The 26,046-nt window shown below is 42.5% G+C and overlaps 1 protein-coding gene across 1 annotated transcript in view; it reads right to left on the bottom strand.

Moving 5' to 3' along the window:
* The window catches only part of limk2 (LIM domain kinase 2), a 33,874-nt gene extending 7,973 nt beyond the window's left edge, over positions 1 to 25,901 (bottom strand). Inside the window, exons 1-10 of the mRNA XM_055919917.1 lie at positions 25,598 to 25,901; positions 18,275 to 18,371; positions 12,040 to 12,175; positions 6,471 to 6,580; positions 5,825 to 6,013; positions 5,284 to 5,389; positions 4,518 to 4,732; positions 4,189 to 4,375; positions 1,716 to 1,802; positions 728 to 859 (exon numbers count right to left, since the gene is read on the bottom strand). Of these exons, the coding sequence (XP_055775892.1) occupies positions 728 to 859; positions 1,716 to 1,802; positions 4,189 to 4,375; positions 4,518 to 4,732; positions 5,284 to 5,389; positions 5,825 to 6,013; positions 6,471 to 6,580; positions 12,040 to 12,175; positions 18,275 to 18,371; positions 25,598 to 25,613 (1,275 nt within the window). The 5' untranslated portion in view covers positions 25,614 to 25,901. The remainder of the gene's footprint in view (positions 1 to 727; positions 860 to 1,715; positions 1,803 to 4,188; positions 4,376 to 4,517; positions 4,733 to 5,283; positions 5,390 to 5,824; positions 6,014 to 6,470; positions 6,581 to 12,039; positions 12,176 to 18,274; positions 18,372 to 25,597) is intronic.
* Between the last annotated feature and the right edge of the window lie 145 nt (positions 25,902 to 26,046).

Raw genomic sequence — 26,046 nt, forward strand, 5'->3', positions numbered from 1 at the left:
CTAAATGAATAGGTCTGCTGGTTGACATGCCAGCCAGCCCACCACTGAGGCAACAGCCTTTATATGAGGTCAAGCGAGTCCCAGTCCCAAACAGCACAGGCCCTTAAAGGAAACGTTTTTTTTTTTACAACCAAAACTCAATTTTTTATGTAAATGGAATTTTAGGGTCCTAACACCTTTTTTTTTGCAATATCACTTGTTTTTGAGAAACTTACCCCAAACAGTGACTCACTTCCTCACCCTCGTTGTGCAGTATGGGGGCCCTGAAATACGTCCTACTAGAAACGGCAAAACTCTCAGTATAGTGATGCAGGTCTTGAGATGTATGGAATATATGTTGCGGATAAAGTTAGGAATGACACAATTTCATGTGTATAACATCTAAAAGACCCGCATCAATATACTGAGAGCTTAGCTGTTTCCAAAAGGACGTATTTGGGTGTTTTTGGAGCCCATGTTAATATTTTTACAGGCCCCTATACTGGACAACAAGAATGAGGAAGTGATTCACTGTTTGGGGTAAGTAAATAAAAATAAAAAAATCACCAAAGGTGTCTTGACCCTTCTATAGCATACCATTTACATAAAATATTTAGATTTGGTTGTAAAAAATTACTTCTCCTTTAAGGAAAACACTAACAGCAGACCCAAGGCCAACATTAATGCTATTTTGGAGCAGTGGGAGAGCATAGAAAGAGTGAAGTGAATTTAACTAGTTGAAACACACCATGTCTCTAATGAAATCCTTTAGTGTGCCTCCCTCGATAAACTCGGTTATTAAATTCAGCCTCTTGTCCTTATATAGCACGCCAATGAACTTCAACACGTGGGGATGTTCCAGGCTCCTCATCACTTTGACCTGGAGAGAAAGAGGTATGTTTTCAAGATATGCAACTTTCAAAATACAGAAATCATCCCCGTATGACAAATTTATGCAAAATGCATCATACAGGGAGGATTTCTGTATTTTGAAAGTTACATATCTTGAAAACTTGATTGCTGACAAGCAAAACATTTTGGGACCATGTCAACAATGGACTAATGAAACAAATACCAAAATATAGTTTTTGGGTGGAGTTTTCCTTTAAAGCCCCCACCATGCAGTCTTTGTAATTTTATTTTCAAATCATCACTGTATGTCTATTAAAATCACTGTGTTTATTTCATGAATATAACTCCGAAATATATTTTTTCCATTTATTTCCCTGAGCCTCCTTTGGCCCTTGAAATGCTCAGTCTGATCATGTGGGCAACAGGAAAGAAATGTGAAGATATTTACATACACATCCCTGATTGGTTGATAGGATAGTCTAGAGCCCACCCCCTTACCCATATGTACAGGCATTGGTCTATTATAAGCAGATCAAATTGTGACGACATGTGGGTCAAAAGTTCCATCCCACCAGAACATAATGAAACTGCAATTTTTTTCTTCTTCCAAACAGCTCTTACACAAGGGCATTATCATAAACACAATGTAATTGTGAAAATGATCACAACAGAAATCAGTTTCCACATTGGAGATATTTTATATTTGCAAAAAAAAAATCAGAAGCTTATTTTTTCCTTCTGAGGACTGGAGCAAATGCATACAAAAATAATAAGGTTGGCCTAAAGGAATCCATCTATGAAGCAAATACAGGGACATTTGGCAAGCTCTCATTTGTGGGTATAATAAATCACAGCCCAATGTATAACCAGATTAGTCTACTGACCTCCTTTAGAAAGGTCTTCTGGGTCTCCTCATCACAGCGAATCAGCTCCTTCATCACCATCACCTCACCAGTGGCTTTGTGGGTCACCTGTCAACATGGAGAAAAAAACATTCAAATTTAAAATTCAAACAATGCAAAAAAAAAAAAAAAAAGTGTGTGTTAGAGTGTGTGTGTAGAATAAGGCTGTAATGTAACAAAATGTGGAAAAGGTCAAGGGGTCTGAATACTTTCTGAATGCACTGTATCTGCTGTTAGAGAAGCTTCCGATGGAGAACACTCTCTGGGTTCTATTAGAGAACTCTCCAACCACGGGATGGCAGGTAAAGCCATAGCAAGTGAGTTTCTTCAATAACAATTTATGATCATTAACATCAAAGGCTGCACTGAAATCTAACAGAGCTCCAACTATCAATTTCTTTTAACTATGGCTGACCCCATATAGTCGACTGGTCGATTGTTTGGTCGATAGGCTGTTGATTGAGATTTCTTTTGTCGAGCAGTCACAAAAAAACTAAATCATGGCACACCTGTCTCAGTGGAAGAATCCATTGCGGAAGCCACGGGAATGGAATGGTCCATCACTAAGACAGGCATCGGTAACATAAGGCATGCGTGCCGCGAGGCCATTTATTTTCCTTGGCACACCAAGCAAATTTAGAAAATAAGTTAAATTGCATTGGTTTTCCATAATTGGCTACTCCTTTGAACCTGACACCGTTTGTGAGAGTTTTCCTTAGGCCTAGAGTATTGTGTCTTGGGTAGGCCTATAATTTAAAATGTTGAGTCAAGAAGGGAAGTGTGGCTTAGATGCACAAGGCGCGTCTCTCTCCAGATTGAACTATCCCACCAATTCATGTACATTCAATGTTTCATAACTTGTTTGCGTCTATCAATTCACCATTACATATAACACCAGTAGTACATTTACCATTAATTCCCATAATTTCTAATCTACAATGTTTGTTTGGTTACGGTAATTTCTGTTAATACATTCAATACATTATTATTACAGTCGTTTACCGTTCTCATTGTCGGAGTGGGCACCTTGTTTGCAGAGCTCACAACCTATGCTACACTTGCAAGACAGAAGTTTTGGTTTATTTCATTCTATTTACGAGTTTTGTCAATTTTATTCATTGTATTTTGTTTGGAGCACTCCTGTCAATGTTGAGTAAGGACACACACCTGATTATGCAGAAGGCCTAGCCTGCGCGTAAAATGTATAAATGTACCCATTTGGGGATCTCTGATTCTCAACTCACTACCATTAATGAGCTGTGTAGCTTCTTAAAGTATGTTTTTCTACACCTCAAAAAGCAAGTAAACAAAGTTTATTTTACATCAAATTAGAATGACAATAGTTCGTCAATTTATTTGAAAAATCTTTCCAGCGCTCTCCCTTTCAATCACGACAAGCCTCAGCGTGAAAGGGAGAAATGTCAAGCTCTGACCCAGTGGAAACTTCATAAAATACCTGATTACTTCTTATACGTTGTGCAAATACTGCTCTCTGTCCAGAGGTCACTGGCATGGGAAACTGAGTGCCCAGAATATTTTATTCAATGTTGCAAGTTTGCTAGCGCGAGCTGCCGGGCCATACCCAGGTGATAGTTGTTACCATGTTTCACTTTCATTGCAGACAGGCAGACAGAGTAGAGAGATTCATGCGATTGAAGAACATGAACAAACCTGCATGCGTAGCCAATTTGATTTAGTGGCTATTTATATCAGGATATTTTCTACCTGCAATATTTGTATTGTTTAAAAAAAATTGTATTGGTGTTACCTAGTTAGCAAAATAACAAAAACACATTATTATAACTGAAATTAAACGGTTCCACGAAAATTAGCATATGAAAATCATAACTGGCACGCAGATCAGAAAAAATTGTGAGGGGGGGGCTCTTGATCTCTGGCTCCTTCAAGTCATTTGTGTCTTAATCATTTCATCAAACAGTGTGCTTAAAGCATCAGACAAGCGCAGTGCATAGTTGATTTTATTAAAACACACAGGGTGTGAATGTATGGAAAAATGCACATTTAAAAATGTAGACCAATCGATTGAGTCGAAAGAACAGACGACTCAATTGACCAATACTTTTTTTAGGTCGGGACAGCTTTACTTTTAACCAATCAGCTGTTATCAGAGTCAGTGCAGTACACGTTGAGTGCCCTTCTCTATAAGCATGCTGAAATTCAGTAGTTAACTTGTTCTCTGAAAAATAGCATTGTATTTGGTCAAACAATTCTCTCCATCATTTTACTAAGAACAGGCAGCCAACTGATTGGGCGGCTGTTAGAGGCAGCAAAGGGTGCTTTACTATTTTTAGGTAGTGCAATTACTTTAGCTTCCTTCTACGCCTGTGGACACATGCACTCCTTTAGGCTTTGGATAAAGTTATAGCAAATAGGTATGGAAATACAGATTGAGATGTGTGTGGAAAAGATGTTGATTTTTGAGTGAAAAGCTGACCTTGATAGCCTGACCAAAGAAGCCCTTGCCCAGCACCTCTCCATGGATGAGGTCACAGGGGCGGAATATGCGATGAGAGCAGCTGCTGGAGGAGCGCAGGGATTCAGAGCGCCCGATGTCCCGGGTCAAGATAGGGTGTTCCTTAGGGGAGGCTGGCCCAGGGGACTTACAGATGCTGTTGCTACGCCTTCCATTAACAGAGAGGAACAAAGGTCAGTAAGACATTGATCAGGTTCTACTGGAACAAATTATAAATAATTTTGTATCTCTCAATTTTTTCCCCAATGCTTAGACTCTCTCTCTCCCAAGGTTGGCTGGTTAAGCTGTACCTTAAAGACCTCCTCTTTAGGGTGGCATCATCCACCAGATCTGTCCTCTCCAGGACACTGTCAGAGGGCGAAGACAGGCGCATGCGGGAGGTGGCGGGGACCCCCAAGCGGTTGTGCGAGGACCCAAGTCTGAGCCTTTCCAACCGCTGCCTGACTGGATCATACTCTATGAGCAGATGCAGCGTCTGACTGGTCCGGTGAATGAGGTCCTCCACCTGAAACACAAATCAATCAGAATACATAATCTGCTAGGCCAAAGTCCTCTCTGACATAGTAACATGAGCAAGCAACACTAATGAGAGAGGTATTGGTGTAAGGCCTATACAGAACACGGGATGAAATTGGAACTAGGCAGGGTTCCAATGAGAAAATGATCTTGATTCCTGACAACGCGAAGAGCTATCAAACTGACATGACTTGAATGAAGCCAAATAATTTTAATTGGAATGCACCTTGTTGCAAACAGGAAAGGTGGGAACTAAAATCTAATTAGTGAATGCACCATTGGAATGAACATGGTTGAGTGAGGTGTGTGGTGAGATTGTGTGTTCGAGTCCTTTCAGATGCCATCCTCTCCCAGCTAAAGAATGTTTAAATGAATGGAATGCAAAGATCACATGTTCCGAAATCTATTTTAGAGTAACAGTAACAAATACTTATGTAATAGGTCACATTTTATACACCACTGGGTTACAACTGAATAGTCTGAATAGTTTCAATGCTTTATTATTCAGTGTACTGTCAAAACCTGGATCATGCAACTCACCTCTTCCTCCATCAGTGTCCCCACTGGAAGACCATTGATCTCCAGGATCCGGTCACCAACATGGATGGCATTCCGAACTTCCGGGCTGATATGCATTCCTCTGACCCTAAGAGAAATACAGCACATAGACATGTCAGTTTGGAGCACCAGTATCAGAATGAACTATGACTCCATATAGGTCTGTCAAATGAGAGCTGGATCTGTTGACCAATCAGCAGTGAGCACCTGGACAATACAGAGGTGGGTGTGTCCGTCTGTCCACAACATCTAGTACATCTATCAGCTAATGAGAGACTCCTTTGGCTGACCTGGATCAAGACTATAATAAACACCAACGTAACGAGATCTGGGACTTAACTATTCAATCCAAATGACATAATCTTATTGGTAATGTACACATATCTGTACCAAGGACTAATGCCCTGTTATTTCAGCAAACCTATAATCAGTTACAGAACACGACTCACCCTGTCCCACTCAGGCCTAGATAGTCAAGGGTGTACAGATTCACTAGTTGTGAGTCACAGTTAAATCCACTCACTCTTTGACTTGAACGCTAGCGGAGCCGCTGGCAACGTCTCTTAGGACAGAGACAGAGAAGCCCCTCTTGCTGTTGGTGGCAGAGGGCATGGAGATGAGGGTGACCGTGTGGGGCAGAGAGTCCAGGGCCGAGTCGGCCGAACGCTTCTCCAACACGGGCGCCAGGACTACCTGCTTATAGCACTTCCCACTACACCGAGAGGAGAGAGAGGAAACAAGGAATAAGGGGTATTGTTGTGGATAATGACGTTTTTTAAGTTCTTAGCAGTTCTTAAAGTATTCAAAAGTGTTCAGTGTTTAAAATTATTCTACTTTCTTCCAACTTCCTTTACCTACATCTGAGTACTTCTCTGCAAAATAATTTCCCTTTGGGGAACAACAACGTTTTATTGGAGAAAAATATGAAGAGAAGGAGAGCGCGGGAAGGAGGGGTATGGAGAGAGTCAGACTGTAGAGGGGACTCAGGTGTGACAGACGCACCAGATTCCTAAAAGATCAAGCCGAAAGAGTGATGTTGACTGTTTGCAATAACATCACATTCCCTAGTTGCCTCTATCAACATCTGACTTAACACCATACTTACAAACAGAATCTAAACAAATAAAACCAACAACTCTGTGAGCAGTAGATAGTAAAACAACCCTCACCAGTACAGCTTGGATCGCTCAACCAAGGCGTACGTGTCTCTGTCCTCGATGACCACCTTGCAGCTCAGACATACAAAGCATTCTGGGTGATACTTGTATTCTCCAGCCACCTGGAAGAACAGATAAAGGTGAGTTTGTCTCCTGGCTTTGATCTTTCCCATGGTGTTCCAGGTCCAAGCAGAGAATTCTTCAGGGTGATCCTGCTGTGCTGAGCTGTACACTGTGTGGTGTTCTGTGTTGTCCCGTGTTGTGTGCTAGATGGTGTTGTGTGTACTGTTCTCTCTTTGTCACAGTAACAGCTGCTCCACTCTCAGCCTGTCTGGAATCTGCTATGATGTCATCTACCTCCCAGCTCCCAAGCCCTGCCTTTACCAATCACAGCACACCTCTTGCTGACACTCACCTCACCTCCTCACTAACTTTCCTCACACCCTCGCTTACTTATTCCCTTTCTATCTACAACTTACACACTCCCAATCTGTTGGTCCTGCGCTCATGCTAAATTAAACAACTTATCCACTATGGCTGTGAATTGCCACGGACTTCACGATACGATATGTATTGTGCTTCTATACGTTTCACAATTTATCATGAATCTATATGTATTGCGATTCGATACAGCGATTGAATTGCGATTCAATGTTCCAAACATAGTGCTCAATGTACTGTATGTCTCCTCTGCAGAGGGACAAACGAAAGTCATAATAAAAACGAGTTTTGATAAGTCATGGGGATTTTTTTTTTTTTTTTAAGTGCTGAAAACATGTTAGCTCAGCATTTAAGAAGAAGATTGAGGCCAAGATATAGGAGGAGAAATACTGAAGTTTTAGTGCAGGTGCAGCCGACTAGCGACAAAAACGACCCTTTTTTGAGGGGAGAATCAATATAATATCGTCAAAAATAAAATGTTTTTGCTAAACTCTATTGTATAGATTTTTTACCCGATCCCCAGTATCCACCCCCTAAAGCAAGGGACAAGTACAAACAGGGCCTGTGCCATAGCGGAGGTTCCTGCGGTTATACGGAAAGTATTCAGACTTTACTTTTTCCACATTTTGCTACGTTACAGCCTTATTTCTAAAATTGATTAAATAAATCAAACATCCTCATCAATCTACACACAACACCCCATAATGACAAAGCACAAACAGGTTTTTAGAAATCTTTGCAAATGTATTACAAATAACAAACAGAAATAACTTATATACATAAGTATTCAGACCCTTTGCTATGAGACTCGAAATTGAGCTCAGGTGCACCCTGTTTCCATTGATCATCCTTGAGATGTTTCTACAACTTGATTTGAGTCCACCTGTGGTAAATTCAATTGATTGGACATGATTTGGAAAGGCACACACCTGTCTATATAAGCTCCCACAGTTGACAGTGCATGTTAGAGCAAAAACCAAACTATGAGGTCGAAGGAATTGTCCATGGTGCTCCGAGACAGGAATGTGTCAAGGCACAGATCTGGGAAGGGTACCAAAAACTGTCTGCAGCATTGAAGGTCCAAGAACACAGTGGCCTCCATCATTCTTAAAATGGAAGACGTTTAGAACCACCAAGACTCTTCCTAGATCTGGCTGCCGGCCAAACTGAGCAATCGGGGGAGAAGGGCCTTGGTCAGGGAGGTGACCAAGAACCCGATGGTCACTGACAGAGCTCCTCTGTGGAGATGGGAGAACCTTCCAGAAGGACAACCATCTTTGCAGCACTCTACCAATCAGGCCTTTATGGTAGAGTTTCCAGACTGAAGCCACTCCTCAGTAAAAGGCACATGACGGCCCGCTTGGAGTTTGTCAAAAGGCACCTAAAGGACTCAGACCATGAGAAAGATGATGATCTGGTCTGATGAAACCAAGATGGAACTATTTCACCTGAATGGTGGTGGCAGCATCCTGCTGTGGGGACGTTTTTCGGAGGCAGGGACTGGGAGACTAGTCAGGATCGAGGGAAGGATGAACGGTACAAAATACAGAGAGCTCCTTGATGAAAACCTGCTCCGGAGTGCTCAGGACCTCAGACTGGGGCGAAGGTTCACCTTCCAACAGGACAATGACCCAAAACACACAGCCAAGACAATGCAGGAGTTGCTTCGGGACAAGTCTCTGAATGCCCATGAGTGGCCAGCCAGAGCGCGGACTTGAACCCCATCGAACATCTCTGGAGAGACCTTAAAATTGCTGTGCAGCGACACTCCCCATCCAACCTGAGCGCTTGAGAGGATCTGCAGAAGAATGGGAGAAATTCCCCAAATACAGGTATGCCAAGCATGTAGGGTCATACTCAAGAAGACTTGGGGCTGTAAATGCTGCCAAAGGTGCTTCAATGGGCCTCCCGGGTGGCACAGTATTCTAGGGCACTGCATCGCAGCACTAGCTGTGCCAACAGAGACTCTGGGTTCGCGCCCAGGCTCTGTCGAAGCCGGCCGCGACCGGGAGGTCCATTGGGCAATGCACAATTGGCCTAGCGTCGTCCGGGATATCCTTGTCTCATCGCGCACCAGCGACTCCCGTGACGGGGCCGGGCGCAGCGCGCGCTAACCAAGTTCGCCAGGTGCACGGTGTTTCCTCCGACACATTGGTGCGGCAGGCATCCGGGTTGGATGCGCGCTGTGTTAAGAAGCAGTGCGGCTAGGTTGGGTTGTGTTTCGGAGGACGCATGGCTTTTGACCTTCGTCTCTCCCGAGCCCGTATGGGAGTTGTAGCGATGAGACAAGATAGTAACTACTAACAATTGGATACCACGAAATTGGGGAGAAAAGGGGGGTAAATTTAAATAAAATAAAAAAAATAAAAAGGTGCTTCAATGAAGTACTGAGTAAGGGGTCTGAATACTTATGTAAATGTGATCATTTTTTTTTTTTTTTTAATACATTTACAAACATGTCTAAAAACCTGTTTTTGCTTTGTCATTATAGGGTATTTTGTGTAGATTGAGGGGGGGGGGGGAACAATTGAATCCATATAAGCCTTTAACATAACAAAAAACGTGGAAAAAGTCAAGGGGTCTGAATATTTCCCAAATGCACTAACGTTTGGTCAGTAACTGAAAGATCGCTCGTTCGAATACCCAAGTCGACAAGGTGAAAAATCTGTTGATGTGCCCTTATGCAAGGCACTTATCCCTAATTTGCTCCAGGGGCACTGTGCTACTTTTTCTTTTTAAGGCTGGGCGGGCAGCTGGAAAACCTAAATATGAGGCCTGGAGAGTGTGGGAAGATAATCTACAGTATTTAAACTAGTCAGTGTTAACAGACTGCAGTTTCATGGGAGTATTAAGAGTTCCAGGGGAGTCTTAAGACTGTTGTGCCAAGACGCAAGCTCTTCCCCAGATGAATTCAAACAGGGATAACTTATAAGGAATGTGAAGAGATTCATGAAAACCTGTAGTCTTTGAAGTAGGATAACCTTTTCCATTACCCCCCTGCTGTTCATTGTATGCTGCTATGAGTAAGACTGTTGGGAAAGGATATTGTTGCTGTTGCAGGCTGCAGTGAGATTAGGCTGGGTGACGTAAGCCATGTGTGCATCTGTGGCTGTGCCTCCCACCCTCCAGGCTGGAGCATTACCACACTGACCCCAGTCAGAAACAGCCTGAAGGAGCCACAGCTAGACACACATGGCTGTGTCATAGTCCATAGGTGGCTGTGTGTGTGCAGGCTCTCTCAGAGGGGAGGCTAGGCTAGTGTGCGTTTGTGTGTGTATGACCAACATGACTCCAGAGGAAATGTCTCTTACACAACACACAAGTTCATTTTCCCATCTCATCAAAATAAAAGGGAACAAAAGAAGGATCTTCAAAAGTGATCTAATTTGAGAGGATTTACAACGTGTCAGAACTGTAAAACCGAAGAAGAAAGAAATGGCATGACACAATCTCCTAATTAGGAGAACAAAATGCAGTTGTGTGCCGTAGCTTGCCCATCAAACACACAACGGTCCTAAGTAGCTGCCTGCTCCACACTGCTCTCCTCTCCTGAGAGACCCAACATCCATACGATTTTACGCCGTGTTGGTTCGGCTGCTATCTAAGAGAAGCCTGCCAATTCAACTCTGCCAGAAATACTTGGCATCTTGCTTTCAGAGCCAATGTGGCCAAGAACAAATAGAAAGGCCCATTGTGTGTTTTGCTTACTGGCAAACTTCTTGCTCTAAAAAAAGAATCATTTTGGGACCCCCCCTTTAATCCAGTTGAAGAGAAAGCATCCTTTTGTGACCAGCAATTGTTTGTGCCAGCAGCAGTTTAATTTAGACCTGATTTAAATTGGGCCAATAACACTGTTAAAATGAAGTTCCCCAGCACTCCAACCCCATGCATGAGGCATGGGCATTCCATAGCACTGATGAAACAACAAGAAAGCTAACCGATATCCAGCCTTCAGTAACTCTTCCATAGCATAACCATGAGCTCATGGTCTAATCCTGGAAGATAAACATAGATTTGACAAACGCAGAGCTTAACCATTCGAACCTTCCCTTAATAACAGATAGTCAATCTTTCAAAAACCATCCCCAGTAAACAGTGTGGTGGTCTGGTGGTTAGGTGTGCATAGTATCCATTGCCTTTCCACCGCAGTGGACCGAATCAGGTGATGGACTAGCTCCAAAATCACTCCATGTTCTCTGCTTTCACCCCAAAAGTTGTGCTGGGGAAAGTGAACTGTGGAGACTGTACAAAGAACAGAGCAGGGCCATGATGGGGGACCTAACTAATACACACAATGTGATGGGGAACCTAACTTCCACAGATACAGAGAGAAGGTTCAGGTCCAGTCGGCTATCTTTCAAAGCAACCAGGATGCAAAGTATGGCTGCTCTGTGTGGGTGATTACTCGTTGAGCCATAGCCCAGCCCCCATGACCTCTTCTGTACATAAGTATTGACCTCAATCACCAAGGAGATGTTTGTTACAACACAGATGAGGGGCAGGGGACAGGGGTAAAGCTGACAGTTCCCTAAATTTGTGTACATAGAGGAAAAACAGATCCTATTAGTCCACAACCCCCTGAACTCACATCAGAAGAACAGTGATTCACTGTGAACTGGTGTTATTTGAGTATGGCCCTACACATCTAACCTCTGAATACAATGGTAACCCTGACAGTGAATTATTATTCAAATATTATATAATGTACAGCTTTGTCATTGCCTGGACACAACCCTTAGTCGTGTTATATTGGCCATATACCACAAACCCCCCCGAGGTGCCTTATTGCTATTATAAAATGGTTACCAATGTAATTAGAGCAGTAAAAATAAATGTTTTGTCATACCGGTGGTATACGGTCTGATATACCACGGCTGCCAGCCAATCAGCATTCAGGGCTGGAACCATGCAGTTAAACACTGTCCTCTTCATGTTCCATGAGATCTAAGTGAACCAAGCTAGAAGCCTACTGCATCATAATACCTGGTCCTCTGGATCCTGGGCAAACCAGGGTTCATCTTGATTTCACACAGAGATAGCGCGGATCAGACTGAGATTATATGTGTGTGTGGAATTGACAAACCTTAGTCTCAGCATTTACTGACAAGTGAGGTGAGGAGGATGGAGCGGGGCAACTTACCATGGCAGGTCCAATCATGAGCAGAGAACAGCCGTGACACAGCTCCCCAAACTTCTCCCAGTAGTGTTTACGGCAGTACAGTTTGCCATTCTTCTCATAGTACCAGTTGGTCAGGTGGTCACAGCACTCCGAGCACCTGTGGATGGGAAAACACTTCATGACCTCTGCAGGAAATGAAGGGAGTAGAGTGGACAAACAAATCCTTTCAGCGGAGACCATATCAAGCGCAAAGCAATCTGTTTCAAGGCGAATCAAAGGAGACTCACTACAAAGCCTGGGTGCAAGTTGACAAGTTGACAATCTCAAAGGCTTGTGTTAGATTCCTGAAAGATTCCAATTGAGCAGAGAGTCCACTCTCAAACAATGGAGGAGTCTGTGAGCGTTCACGTATTGACTGAGCTGAGAGATTTGACATACACATATAGAAACAAATAAAGACACAAAGCTAGAGCAGAAATTCCTAGCAAAAGACCCTGAAAGAAAACAGCATTTGACAAAGACAAATATGCTTAGTGTGCGATCGAAGTCAGGTAACATTGGAAATAGTTCAACCAACGCCCAAACAGTTAACCAGACTTGTCTGTACACTTTCCCTCAACCAAACCTCAACCAACAAAGTGAGTGTGGAGGTGAAAGTATCCTTTAATGAGAGGAACTGGCACATTAGACACAGTGCAGCAGAAGCCATTCGTCGTGTGAGAAATTACACTGGTGAACATAATACTTTCCACTCCCATGTTGCACTGGAGTGCAGCGGTTGCTTCAGGCCTTTCTTTAGAATGACGGTATGTACTCGTCTCTGATCGTCAGGTACGATGAAGAAGTAGGCTACCTTGTTCCTGAGAAATGTCACGTCTCATTGGTGTGCTCCAGCACAAGGTGGGCAACACTGAGAACAGTGTCTACCTGAAGAATGTGGTTTCAGAGAAGAATGAAGCGATAAGCAGTAGGCGTTGGGAAACAATGGTCATTAACCTGGTACTAAATACCAGCAACCAACACCAAACACTGCCCTCAGCCCTCCCCCTCCACAGCCACATTCCAGCATCTTAATGTGTTCCAGATGTTTCTGGAGAGGCTGCAGCACCTTTCTGACAGAAACCCTGACAACCATCTACAGCCCGGTGAAGGGGTATCAACTTCAATTGTGGTTAATACAATGATTAGACCAATTATCCTGCCATGCCACTACTCAAGAGCGGATTGATCCACATCCTTGACTGTAGTGAAACTTGGCAAATCAGGCAGAAAAATCAGGCTCGGACTTAGTCGCGATACGTTCAGAGTTAGGAATGCTGAAGTTGGAGAGAGAGAGCACTTTCAGGCTATGAGCGCACCTTCCGAAAGTTTCACAGGTTATGCAAACTGGTGGCACCAGGTTAAGCTGTGTCAGGCACGCAATCAATTCTACACCTTTGTCAAAGAGATGAAGCCACTAAACTGGCAACACACTTACACAGACAGCTCCCTGTGAAGAAAGGGTTGCCAGGTCTGCATATAGACTGATATTTATATGGAAAACAGTCGGTACACTGGCAACAGACAAACACTGAGGTAACAGTTAACAAATATGCCAACCACCTGCCGATCTGGGGATTTGCTGTAGTTTTGCCCTACTGCTGGCCTGGGTCTGTGGATCACAGTGATCTCTGAACCCTGCAATAGCGCTAATCCCAATTGATCAGCCTTTGGAGAGACAATCCACTCCTGGAGATTAGGAAAGTCAATTCCCTTTTACAATGGTTCATTCTTTAACACAATGTTTATTACTGGGTAAACCTTACAGAGGTGGTTAATAGCTTCTGGTACATTGTGTGAGGAAATGCAGCCGACACACATAAAGGAAAGCAAGAATAGGTAAGCAGGAAAAGAGTGAAAAAGAGGTTTCCGGGCCTTCCTGTGCACAGAGGGATGATGTGGAAAAGAGGTTTCCGGGCCTTCCTGTGCACAGAGGGATGATGTGGAAAAGAGGTTTCCGGGCCTTCCTGTGCACAGAGGGATGATGTGGAAAAGAGGTTTCCGGGCCTTCCTGTGCACAGAGGGATGATGTGGAAAAGAGGTTTCCGGGCCTTCCTGTGCACAGAGGGATGATGTGGAAAAGCAGAGGTGGTCTGAAAGGCTGTCCAGATAAATATCAACATTCTGACAGAATGTTGACGAGACCATACACCCCGGTTACAAAACCAGACTAAACAAGAGACAAAAATGGAACTGCATTTTAAAAACACTAGTCTTTCTCCTCCTCTGTACGCTCCTCTGTGAGCAACAGTTTAGTCTGCTAGCCAATCTGTGGTCAGTAGTAGTGTCCTACTGTATGTGATAGTAAACCTGAATATTGCCTGTGTACGCATGGCTGTCTGTTTGCTAGGCGTGCACTGTATGTGAGTATTTGTGAGCAGCCCCTCTGCAATCATTGTGTTTTTATAACAGTCACGGAAACAAACAGAAATAGGAGGCAACGCAGAACTACACTGACAAACACACACGCGACAAGTGTGAAGAATGTCTTGCCTCGGACAGACGAGTCTCACAGGGGCTCCAGGTATGCTGCAGGGAAACCAACTTTCACTGTCAAACTGAACAAAGTAACCTTGGCTGGTCCCTGTTGAGTCACTGCGTCCTCCCTCCCTGTCATTCCAAAACAACCCAATACCTCATGAGAAACATTGCTTTGTCAATCCCAGTGTAGGGGATGACAGATGACTGTGTAATCTTCAGTTATGTCCCTGAAGAAGTCATCTTTGTTTTGGTCTTTAGACTATCTGACCTTACAAACACCTCAATGGGCAGAGTAAACAACACTGGTGCCATTTCTTATCCAAGAAGGGGAAAAAAAAGAAGAGAAAAATCTGTATCAGGTGAGAGGAAGGACTGGTCCTCCAACAATGCTATGAACAAACACCAATGGGCAAACATTACTTATTCCATTTCCTCAATTCCACTATACCTGTGGAAGGCCAACTTTAATACCTTTTGTTGGAGTGTACTAGAATCCATACTTTAGTTTTCTATGATGAAAACTGACACTAAGCACGAGGCCTATGGGGAAGCAGTGTCGTAGTAATGCAAACAAGAAACACTAGTTCAAGATGCCAAAACACGAACATAACCTGAAACCTCTCAAACTTGATCATATGTATTAATGGACTGCATGTATAACTTTCAATGTTAGCCAAATAAGAACCGATTTAATAAGAGCATATCAAGAACACAATAGCACACATTGTACTCATGGTTGGTATTGGTCAATGCAGGTCCGGCTGTTATCAAGGGACTCATGAGTAACCAAACCAAAGCAAACCAGCCAGAGCAGTGGCCACCAGATCATTGGCTAAGTGAAAGCACATTTTCATTTCAGAAGGCAACCAATGTGAACAGAGTGTAACAGTTCAAGTCAAACACATCAACGTTACATTATTGGACCCCACAGACAATTAACAAGGAGAAAGTACTATCATTATGACTTGAGCCAGAAGGCTTCACCTCTTTTAGAGGACTAACATTGACTCATAAAGGACAGTCCTTTGGGACAACCCAAAATCCAGTTTTCCCTGGGAAAAACAAAGGACTCTGTGCAGTGTCGGGAGCAGCGAGCCCACGACTCTGAATCGCTGTCTAGGAATGCGGCAGCGGGGCACACACTGTCTAGTCTTTACCTATACATTTGTCTGAATGTCAGCTTTACTGGAACAGGGATAACGTCAGCCTTTCACAATGCTGCACAACTTGGGGGAGGTGCAGGACTGTGTGTGCACAATAGAACAGAGCAGGGGGTAACATGGAAAAGGAAACTACTGTAGTTGCTTTAAAGTTTCACAATGTCCCACACGGAGAGTGAAAGGAATTCTGTACTCCATGGACAAAATTTGTGTACAACATTTTACAAAAACAGGACATTTTCTGTCTCAAATTACCAGAAAACGGGCAGATTTGGGGCCAGGGGGTCTGACTGCTGAGGGCTAAACTCCAGCACACTTGGCTGAGCGTCAGTACGGTAGTCTGGCTCAATGGAGGTTTATCCCAAAGCAGATGCTCCATCTAAAGAGTTAATTTCACAGAAAATGACTGAGGTGGTCTTGGGCAGAAACAGAGAGAGAGACAAAGGGGCAATTCCACGGTAACAGAATGACTCAGACTGATTTTTCTATTTAAAAGGTTTGGACATCACAGTACAGCAGAGCACAGTACAGCAGAGTACATAACAGTAAAGTAAAGTATCGTTCAGTACAGTAAAATATACTGTACTCGTGTGCTCTACTGTACTAAACTCTACAGTATTGTACTGACCGATACTCTACTCTACTTTTCTTTACTGTACTGTCCAAACTTGTGAAAAAGACGTCTATGACTGGTTAAAATTTGAACTGACCAAATTGCAACTTTTCAACGTCCATGGACGTCCGGTGTCGGTCAGTGCTCAGCGGGTGAGAGGGCTGGTTACAGTAAATGGAAAGAGAGGGTGCTCATGGGTAGGTGTCAGTGATATTAATGAGAGAGAGGAGATGAGAGGGAGAGAGAGAGAGTTACCGATTTAGTAACAGAATGACTAATTTTAAATCATAAACAATTTTATCAGTAAAATCAATAACAAATTAGTAGGTCTACCTTGTTACTTCTGGGAACTTCCATTATCCTCCCTTTTCATGAGGGAGAGAAATGTGAAATTTGACTTTCTGCTAGATGTTCTCTCAGACCCCTTTTCCATATGTTAGACCAGAAATCAAAGCCTTTACATAATCAAGATTTTTAGGATGGAAAATGATATGGATGTTCTCCTACGAACTTCGCATGTTAAGTTCTCATGGGGCTTTTTACATGGACATTCCCAGACACAGACTGACAGCCAGAGAGCGAGAATTGCACAGCTGTATCAAGGACTTGGCTTTTGAACTGACACAAGGTTCCGTGGTTCTATAAAAGAGCCATTATAGAAACATAGAAAGAGACCCAAATCCTGGGTTATATAAGGACACTGTTGCTGAAAAGCTTTGTTTGAAATTTGAGTGCTTGGGCTAAGGAACACTCACAAATTTCAAGCCCCTTCTACCCAAGGGAGACGTACTCGGAAATGATATGACGTGAATTTGGCGTTCTCTTAGGCTTTATTCCTTAAAAAAAAAAAAAAAAAAAAAAGAAGACTAAATGAATTTATTATATTCAGGGGGAATTCAGAGCTCTAGAAAAACAGCTCTACTTTATTCAGTTCCATTCTTTAATTTGTGTTACGTCACATTGTGTGCTGGATGGGCAGAAAGTGTCAGAAATACACTCCCTCTCCTCGTTATATGAACAGAGCTGCTGTGACTCTGCCCTCAATCCCAACTTCCCATTCCACAAAAACGCTGTGGGGCGCATCCTCATCTAGACCATGACTCTTGGACTGCTTATCTAACTGAAGCTCCATCATATCTATACATTCTCTTCTGGGAAAAGAAGACCTGAGTGATCGTATTTCACAAAGAGAGCTTTGGGAGCTAAATGTTGTTTGTTTGTTTGAGCGTCTGTACATAGGTCCTATCGTATTGACCTCTGTTCAGCCCAAGTCTAGAGGGTTATCACTGGAGGCCAGTGATCGGAGAATGCCAGACAGTCTCAATCCTGACAATGACTAAGCCACAGGACGAAGAGAAACTGCCAGGGCCAAAGTCCACAAGGCCGGAGAGAGAGGTGGTGGGATCCTCTGTGTCCCTGTGACCCATGCAAATTCATGTGCGAGTAATGCCTCATGTCTATTATTTTCCACCTTTAAAAAGGCAAAAGGATAACAAATATCTACCACCTCAAAGTTGTTAACTTGTTGTACTAACTTCTAACTAAAATGGTTTGAAGAAAAAAAAGTAGAATGGTGGTATCAGCAAAAGGGATTTGAGTGTCTAGATTTTCAATAAGTACTGTAATGGAGTTCTGCGTTACTGTAGAATAGTTTGAACACTGAACAGAGACATTCCTGCTGAAAAGGATGATAAAACATTCCACAGGACAGGTAGAATTCTGTAGGGCTACCCACAAGTCCATTTCTAAACATGTGCATACAGTTTTTCACCCCAAAGAATCCCTGAAATTGTCAAAAGCTGTATGTTGACCAGCAAAACAGTCCATTGTTGCCGTCAATGCTGCTTATTTAATGTCAAAACAGTTCTAATGCATAGTGCAGACAGCATGTGATTTCTACAATAAATTGTCAATTAAATTAAAGTGAATATAACTGAAATCCACATTTAAAAGTATGACTTACTGAAAACAGGTATTGTGCCAAGTTCCTTGCAGAACCTTCACATTGAATGCATCTTGAATCTCTCCTCCACAACCCGCACAGTGGCATCCATGTGTACCTGTAGGGTTCAAGGATTTCATTAAAGGAAAAGCATACTCTATCCATCCATAAAACTAAAATCACAGTAGCAACGAATTTCTGAATATGTTTTGTTGACTGAACAAAGGTGTGACTCATACATGTGAGTCATGACGTTGATGTGAGCCATTTCCCCTCAGGAGGCTGAAAATAATTGTCATGGGCCCTCAGATCCTCAAAAGGTTCTACAGCTGCACCATTGAGAGCATCTTGACTGGCTGCATCACCGCTTGGTATGGCAACTGCTTGATATTTGACTGCAAGGCACTACAGAGGGTAGTGTGTACGGCACAGTACATCAATGGGGCAGCGCTCCCTGCCATCCAGGACCTCTATACCAGGTGGTTTCAGAGGAAGGCCCTTAAAAATGGTCAAACACTCTAGCCAACCAAGTCATAGACTGTTTTGCTACTACACAGCAAGTGGTACTGATGAAGTCTGGAACCAAAAGGACTCCTGAACCCCCAAGCAATAAAACTTAAATAGTTAGCCAAATAGTCCGTGTAGCTATCTGCATTGACCATTTTTGCACTATTTTGACTCATCACATACGCTGCTGCTACTGTTTATTATCTATCCTGTTGCCTAGTCACTTTACCCCTACCTAAGCTACATGGCCAAAAGTATGTGGACACCTGCTCGTCGAACATCTCATTTCGAAATCATGGACATTAATATGGAGTTGGTCTCCCATTTGCTGCTATAACAACTTCCACTCTTCTGGGAAGGCTTGACACTAGATGTTGGAACATTGCTGCGGGTACTTGTTTCAATTCAGCCAAAAGACCATTAATGAGGTCGGGCACTGATGTCAGGCGATTAGGCCTGGCTCGCAGTTGGCATTCTAATTCATCCCAAAGGTGTTCGATGGGGTTGAGGTCAGGGCTTTGTGCAGGCCAGTCAAGGCCAGAAATTGGACAAACTGACTAGTTGCAAAGGTGGCATTCTATGACGGTGCCACGTTTAAAGTTACTGAGCTCTTCATTTACAGCCATTCTACTGCCAGTGTTTGTCTATTGAGATTGCATGGGTGTGTGCTCGATTTCATACACCTGTCAGCAACGGGTGTGGCTGAAATAGCCGCATTCACTAATTTGAAGGTTGGTCCACATACTTTGATAATTTAGTGTTTATGTACCGTTGAAGTCAGAGGTTTATATACACTTAGGTTGGAGTCATTAAAATTTGTTTTTCAACCACTCCACAAATTTCTTGTTCACAAACTATAGTTTTGGCAAGTCGGTTAGAACATCTACTTTGTGCATGACACAAGTAATTTTCCCAACAATTGTTTACAGACAGATTATTTCACTGTATCACAATTCCAGTTGGTCAGAAGTTTACATGCAGTAAGTTCACTGTGCCTTTAAACAACTTGGAAAAATCCAGAAATTTGTGTCATGGCTTTAGAAGCCTCTAATAGGCTAATTGACATAATTTGAGTCAGTTGGAGGTGTACCTGTGGATGTATTTTAAGGCCTACCTTCAAACTCAGTGCCTCTTTGCTTGACATTATGGGAAAATCAAAAAGAAAAATCAGCCAAGACCTCAGAAAAAGAAAATAGATCTCAACAAGTCTGGTTCATCCTTGGGAGCAATTTCCAAATACCTGAAGGTACCACATTCATCTGTACAAACAATAGTATGCAAGTATAAACACCATGTGACCACCCAGCAGTCATACCGCTCAGGAAGGAGACACGTCATCTAGAGATGAACGTACTGTGGTGCGAAAAGTGCAAATCAATCCCAGAACAACAGCAAAGGACCTTGTGAAGATGCTGGAGGAAACAGGTACAAAAGTATCTATATCCACAGTAAAACGAGTCCTATATCGACATAACCTGAAAGGTCGCTCAGCAAGGAAGAAGCCACTGCTCCAAAATCGGCATAAAAAAAAGCCAGACTACGGTTTGCAACTGCACATGGGGACAAAGATCGTACTTTTTGGAGAAATGTCCTCTGGTCTGATGAAACAAAAATGGAACTGTTTGGCCATAATGACTATCATTATGTTTGGAGGAAAAAGGGGGAGGCTTGCAAGCCGAAGAACACCATTCCAACCGGAAAGCACGGGGGTGGCAGCATCATGTTGTGGGGGTGCATTGCTGCAGCAGGGACTGGTGCACTTCACAAAATAGATGGCATCATGAGGAAAGAAAATTATGTGGATATATTGAAGCAACATCTCAAGACATCAGTCAGGAAGTTAAAGCTTGGTCGCAAATGGGTCTTCCAAATGGACAAAGACCCCAAGCATACTTCCAAAGTTGTGGCAAAATGGCTTAAGGACAACAAAGTCAAAGTATTGGAGTGGCCATCACAAAAATCCCTGACCTCAATCCCATAGAAAATTTGTGGGTAGAACTGAAAAAGCGTGTGCGAGCAAGGAGGCCTACGAACAAACCTGACTCAGTTACATCAGCTCTGTCAGGAGGAATGGGCCAAAATTCACCCAACTTATTGTGGGAAGCTTGTGGAAGGCTACCCGAAACATTTGACCCAAGTTAAACAATTTAAAGGCAATGCTACCAAATACTAGTTTAGTGTATGTAAACTTCTGACCCACTGGGAATGTGATGAAAGAAATAAAAGCTGAAATAAAAATCACTACTATTATTCTGACATTTCACATTCTTAAAATAAAGTGGTGATCCTAACTGACCTAAGACAGGGAATTTTTACTAGGATTAAAATGTCAGGAATTGTGAAAAACTGAGTTTAAATGTAATTGGCTAAGGTGTATGTAAACTTCTGACTTCAACTGTACATACATACCACCCTCAATTACCTTGTACATCGACACGTACTGGTACCCCGTGTTTATAGCCAAGCTATCGGTACTCATTGTGTATTTATTTATCATGCTATTATTTTTCTCTGCATTGTTGGGAAGGGCCTGTAAGTAAGCATCTCACTTAGTCCACACCTCTTGTTTACGAAGCATGTGACAAATAACATTTTATCTACTCTTTTTGCATAGTCACATTTTTCTTAAGAAGATAGGGAAATACCTGCAATTCGGAGTAATTGCAAATACCATGGTTATAGGGGTACAGTTTTTTTTTTTGCTGTGTTTTTCTAATCCACAATGTACAGAAAGTATTCACACCACTTGACTCTTTCCACATTTTCTTGTGGTAGACTGAATTTAAAATTGATCAAATGTTGATTTTGTGTCACTGGCCTGCCTACACACACACACACAACCCCATAACGTCAAAGTGGAATGATGCTTTTAAAAAAAAATTACAAAGCTGAAATGTCGAGTCAATAAGTATTCAACCCCTTTGTTATGGCAAGCCTAAATAAGTTCAGGAGTAAACATTTGCTTAACAAGTCATAAAAAGTTGCCTGGACTCACTCTGTGTGCAATAATAGTGTTTAACATGATTTTTGTATGACTACCTCATCTCTGTACCCCACACATACAACTAATCTGTATGGTCCCTCAGTCAAGCAGTGAATTTCAATAACAAAGGCCAGAGAGGTTTTCCAATGCCTTGCAAAGAAGGGCACCTATTGGTAGATGGGTAAAAATAAGAGAGGAGATATTTTTGGGCTATACTCAGCCTCGTCTCAGGGCAGTAAACTGGTGGTCTGTTGATATCTCTCTAGTGGTGTGGGGCTGTGCTTTGGCAAAGTGGGTGGAGTTATATCCTGCCCGGTTGGCCCTGTCCGGGGGTATCGTCGGACGGGGCCAGTGTCCCCTGAACCACCCGTCTCAGTCTCCAGTATCTATGCTGCGATACTCTATGTGCCAAGGGGCAAGGGTTAGTCGGTTACATCTGGTGTAATTCTCCTGTCTTCTCTGGTGTCCTGTATGAATTGAAGTATGCTTCCTAGGATTATGCCTCAGGAATACCTGGCCTGATGACTCCTGGCTGTCCCCAGTCCACTTGGTCGTGCAGCTGCTCCAGTTTCAACTGTTCTGCCTGCGGCTAGGGAACCCTGACCTGTTCACCGGACATGCTACCTTGTCCCAAACCTGCTGTTTTCGACTCTCTGCCGCACCTGCTGTCTCGAACTCTGAATGCTCGGCTATAAAAAGCCAACTGATATTTACTCGTGAGGTACTGACCTGTTGCACCCTCTACAACCACAGTGATTATTTGACCCTGCTGGTCATCTATGAATGTTTGAACATCTTGATAACAATCTGGCCTTAATGGCCATGTACTCTAATAATCTCCACCCGGCACAGCCAGAAGAGGATTGGCCACCCCTCAGAGCCTGGTTCCTCTCTAGGTTTCTTCCTAGGTTCCTTCCGTTCTAGGGAGTTTTTACTAGCCACCGTGCTTCTACATCTGCATTGCTTGCTGTTTGGGGTTTTAGGCTGGGTTTCTGTATAGCACTTTGTGACATCTGCAGATGTAAAAAGGGCATTATAAATACATTTGAATGATTGATTGATACTTGTACCCGTGCTTGCCCTGATTGTTAGAGTTGTCAGTTGGAATTGGCAGAGATCCTGAAAATGGAACCTTGGCAGAGGTTCAGAAAATTCTACTTTTATCAAAAACTACAAATTTCAGTAAACAAAGAAAGGTGGCCTTTACACTGGACAAACATTCGACAGCGACTCGATGTAGTTGGGGGGTACAGTTCGCCCAGACTCGTCGCACCTCACCTCCATTGATGTGATGTTCATCGTGGAGTTGAGAAACTCTGCTACTGTTTTTGTAGAACATAGGGTGACACAGGCTGTTTACATTATAAAGTTTGGGCTATAAGTGATTCTCAAGTAACAAAGAAAACTTTCAGACAAGCCTGCGCATCATTCTTAAACAAGATCTTTCATTGAGCAATTCCCAAAGTTTTGTTCTCACAAAAGCCTGCGCCCACAACGCTTCCATTCCAATAGAGAGCAATAGTAATGTCGTCTTTTTGTAGGCACCAACTCCGCCATGGCTCGCTGGCCAAAGCGCATGGTGAAATTAATAATTTTTGGGGGGATAAACGCCGAAAATAAGGTCTGCGGTAAACACAGGCTTAGGAGATCTTATACGTTTTGTTCTAGGAGATAATCTTCATCAGCGGAAGTAAAAAATGTCATAATTTTGAAGCATTTATGTAAACAAAACTAGCACATAAAGGCTTCATAATTCATAAAGGTAAAGTTAACTTACTGAAGAGATCTCCTAAGCCTGTGTTAACCTCAGACCCCATTAATTTCCCCCATAGGAATGGCTGAACAAACCAGGGGTAACTCGTTTCCGTTTTTTAGGACTACAAGCTGGGATGAAAACTTTACAACCGTTTACGCATTAAAAAAATATATATATCTAAATTTAGCAGATGCTCTTATCCAGAGCGACTTACAGTGGCGCTTGCAACGCCAGGGTTGTGAGTGCATACATTGTCACACTTTTTCATACTGGTCCCCCATGGGAATCATACCCACAACCCTGGCATTGCAAGTGCCATGCTCTACCAACCGAGCCACACGGGACCTACTTCAAATGTAAAACACAAACAAGAGTTTCTATTGGACAAATTCTGGTAGGTCCCTCCCTGTTTCCTCTGTTCGCTTCTTAAAAATGTTTCTGTAAGGAATACACCCCTAGCAAGCTCTATGCAATGAATATGGTGGGAAAACTGGGGGAGTTAGAATTGAGTGGGCGCGTTCGAGCAGCTCACTTGTCAAGTCGGTGACCTTTCAAAGTGTGTTGCATTATGGGGATGAAAATTGTCTGACTTGCGCCTAAATGTCGACTGCATGAACTTTACAACAACCATGTGATCAATGGTCATGAAGTCGACTGCAATTTTCTGCAGTTGCCCCTCACCAGCTGCAACTTGCAGCCATCACCTGCATTGTGGGAGGCAATAACTGTCAACCAATCATTAGTGTTTTTGTCTGACCCACGCGAACAGGACGTGACTGAAACAGGAAGCAGCTTTGCCGCAATGTATACAGTGTACAAATGATTGACATTTGAGTCCCTCTCTCCCTAATTGATAGTACAATGTACACACATATTTATAGTGTGTGATATAGAGACATGTTTATTTCAACATTACAAAGAAAAGCTTATCAACAATGGCAACACTGCCATGTTGCACTGAGCCTTGCTGTTGGAAAACCAATCAGTGTCTGCCTTTCGGCTGTCACAGATGTACCTCCCTCAACTTCCCTCCTCGACTTTCATCTGAAGTAGGTTGCTTCCAATTAGGTATATAAAACCTGGATTGCTGATGCTATGTATTGGCCATTGAGATACTTTGAAGCCACCGGTTGGCAATAATGGCACTCACCAGAAGAAGCAGTACTCCATAGGAATTAAAGGAATTATACAGAATTTCAAAGAAATGCTTCAAGGACAAATTACATGAAGTTTTTTGTTGTTGTAGTGAGGACAGTGACATTAGTAATCTCAAAAAAATATACTTTAAGGAAAATGTTTACATATTTTGTATTTTTAGCTCACATAATATAATTTAAAAGTATGCATTAAGGTGTCTAATAGAATAAATGTGGCAAAAACAAATGTAGATATTAATAAATGCATTTCTATAGCTTCCAAAATATTTTTTTACAACGGTGGGGGAGTGCCAAGATGGAAGCAAGGTGGCTTCAACACAGCGCCCCCATCAGTAATTCTAGTGTATATATAAATTATTGGTTGCTTCAGCTTTACCACTCAAACAAGCCCAATGAATCCAAGAAGCTAAATTTAAGTTTGAGTAAAATCTTATTTCTTCATATTTCAACAGTTTACAGCAGGTATAAAACGTGCAGCAAAATTCTAGCTCCCTCAACAATGCAGTAGCCTACATTAATCAATAACAGTAAAGTCCAAAATAACAAGTAATAGGGGTAGTATTCATAGTAATAATTGACTATATTTACAAATATAAAGTGGGTAGTGAATTGGACTCGCAGTAGAATACATAGTATAATTCATCATAATCAGCTTTACTTTGATGGCAGAATCATTGCCGTAGTTAGAAAGTAACTATGTATGTCATGATGATCAGATACATTGTAGCAAATTCTCATTTGACGTAAACACTACCAGGTCGAAAATTGACCAAGTCCAGAAAATAGTGCGTCCCCCCTACTGGATGTAACTATGGCTTCCCTTTACACACCAAGTATTTTTTTTATATACCAACAATATATTTTTTTAAATCCACATTGTTATCCACATGTAGGCTAAGCTAATTGACAATTTAATGAGGGAAAAAGTTTGGACCGCTCACCTTCCAGTTCCTCCATATAGCTAATTTCTGTGTGTCGTCGATTTTTTTTCTTCTCAGAAAGTTCTCATCGTGATCCAGCATGAGTTACAATGGGGTGTTTTCATTCTACGCATCCAAAAATCTTAAAATCCAGTTCTAGGGAAATTGTCCGCTAAATCCCGTCACATTTTCCAAGGAAGGTTAATATCACAGCTCTGTTTTGCAGTAGCCTAACTTTGTTAGCAGGATAAATGTCGTCATGCAGTTGAAATTCCTGTACGGAGACCGGAAGGAATCAAACAGCAACACCTGGAACATGAGAAAATAATTGGAGAGCCCACAGGCCAATATCCCCTAGTACACTGAAACGGGAGCACCATCTACTGTCAAAAAGTAGGGATCTCAATTTATTTCTCCATAGCTACTATTCTACGGTTTGGTGGAGTGGATACATATACACTACCTTTCAA

Source organism: Salvelinus fontinalis, chromosome 4 (assembly GCF_029448725.1).
Source record: "Salvelinus fontinalis isolate EN_2023a chromosome 4, ASM2944872v1, whole genome shotgun sequence".
In the NCBI taxonomy this organism is placed as follows: Eukaryota; Metazoa; Chordata; class Actinopteri; order Salmoniformes; family Salmonidae; genus Salvelinus; species Salvelinus fontinalis.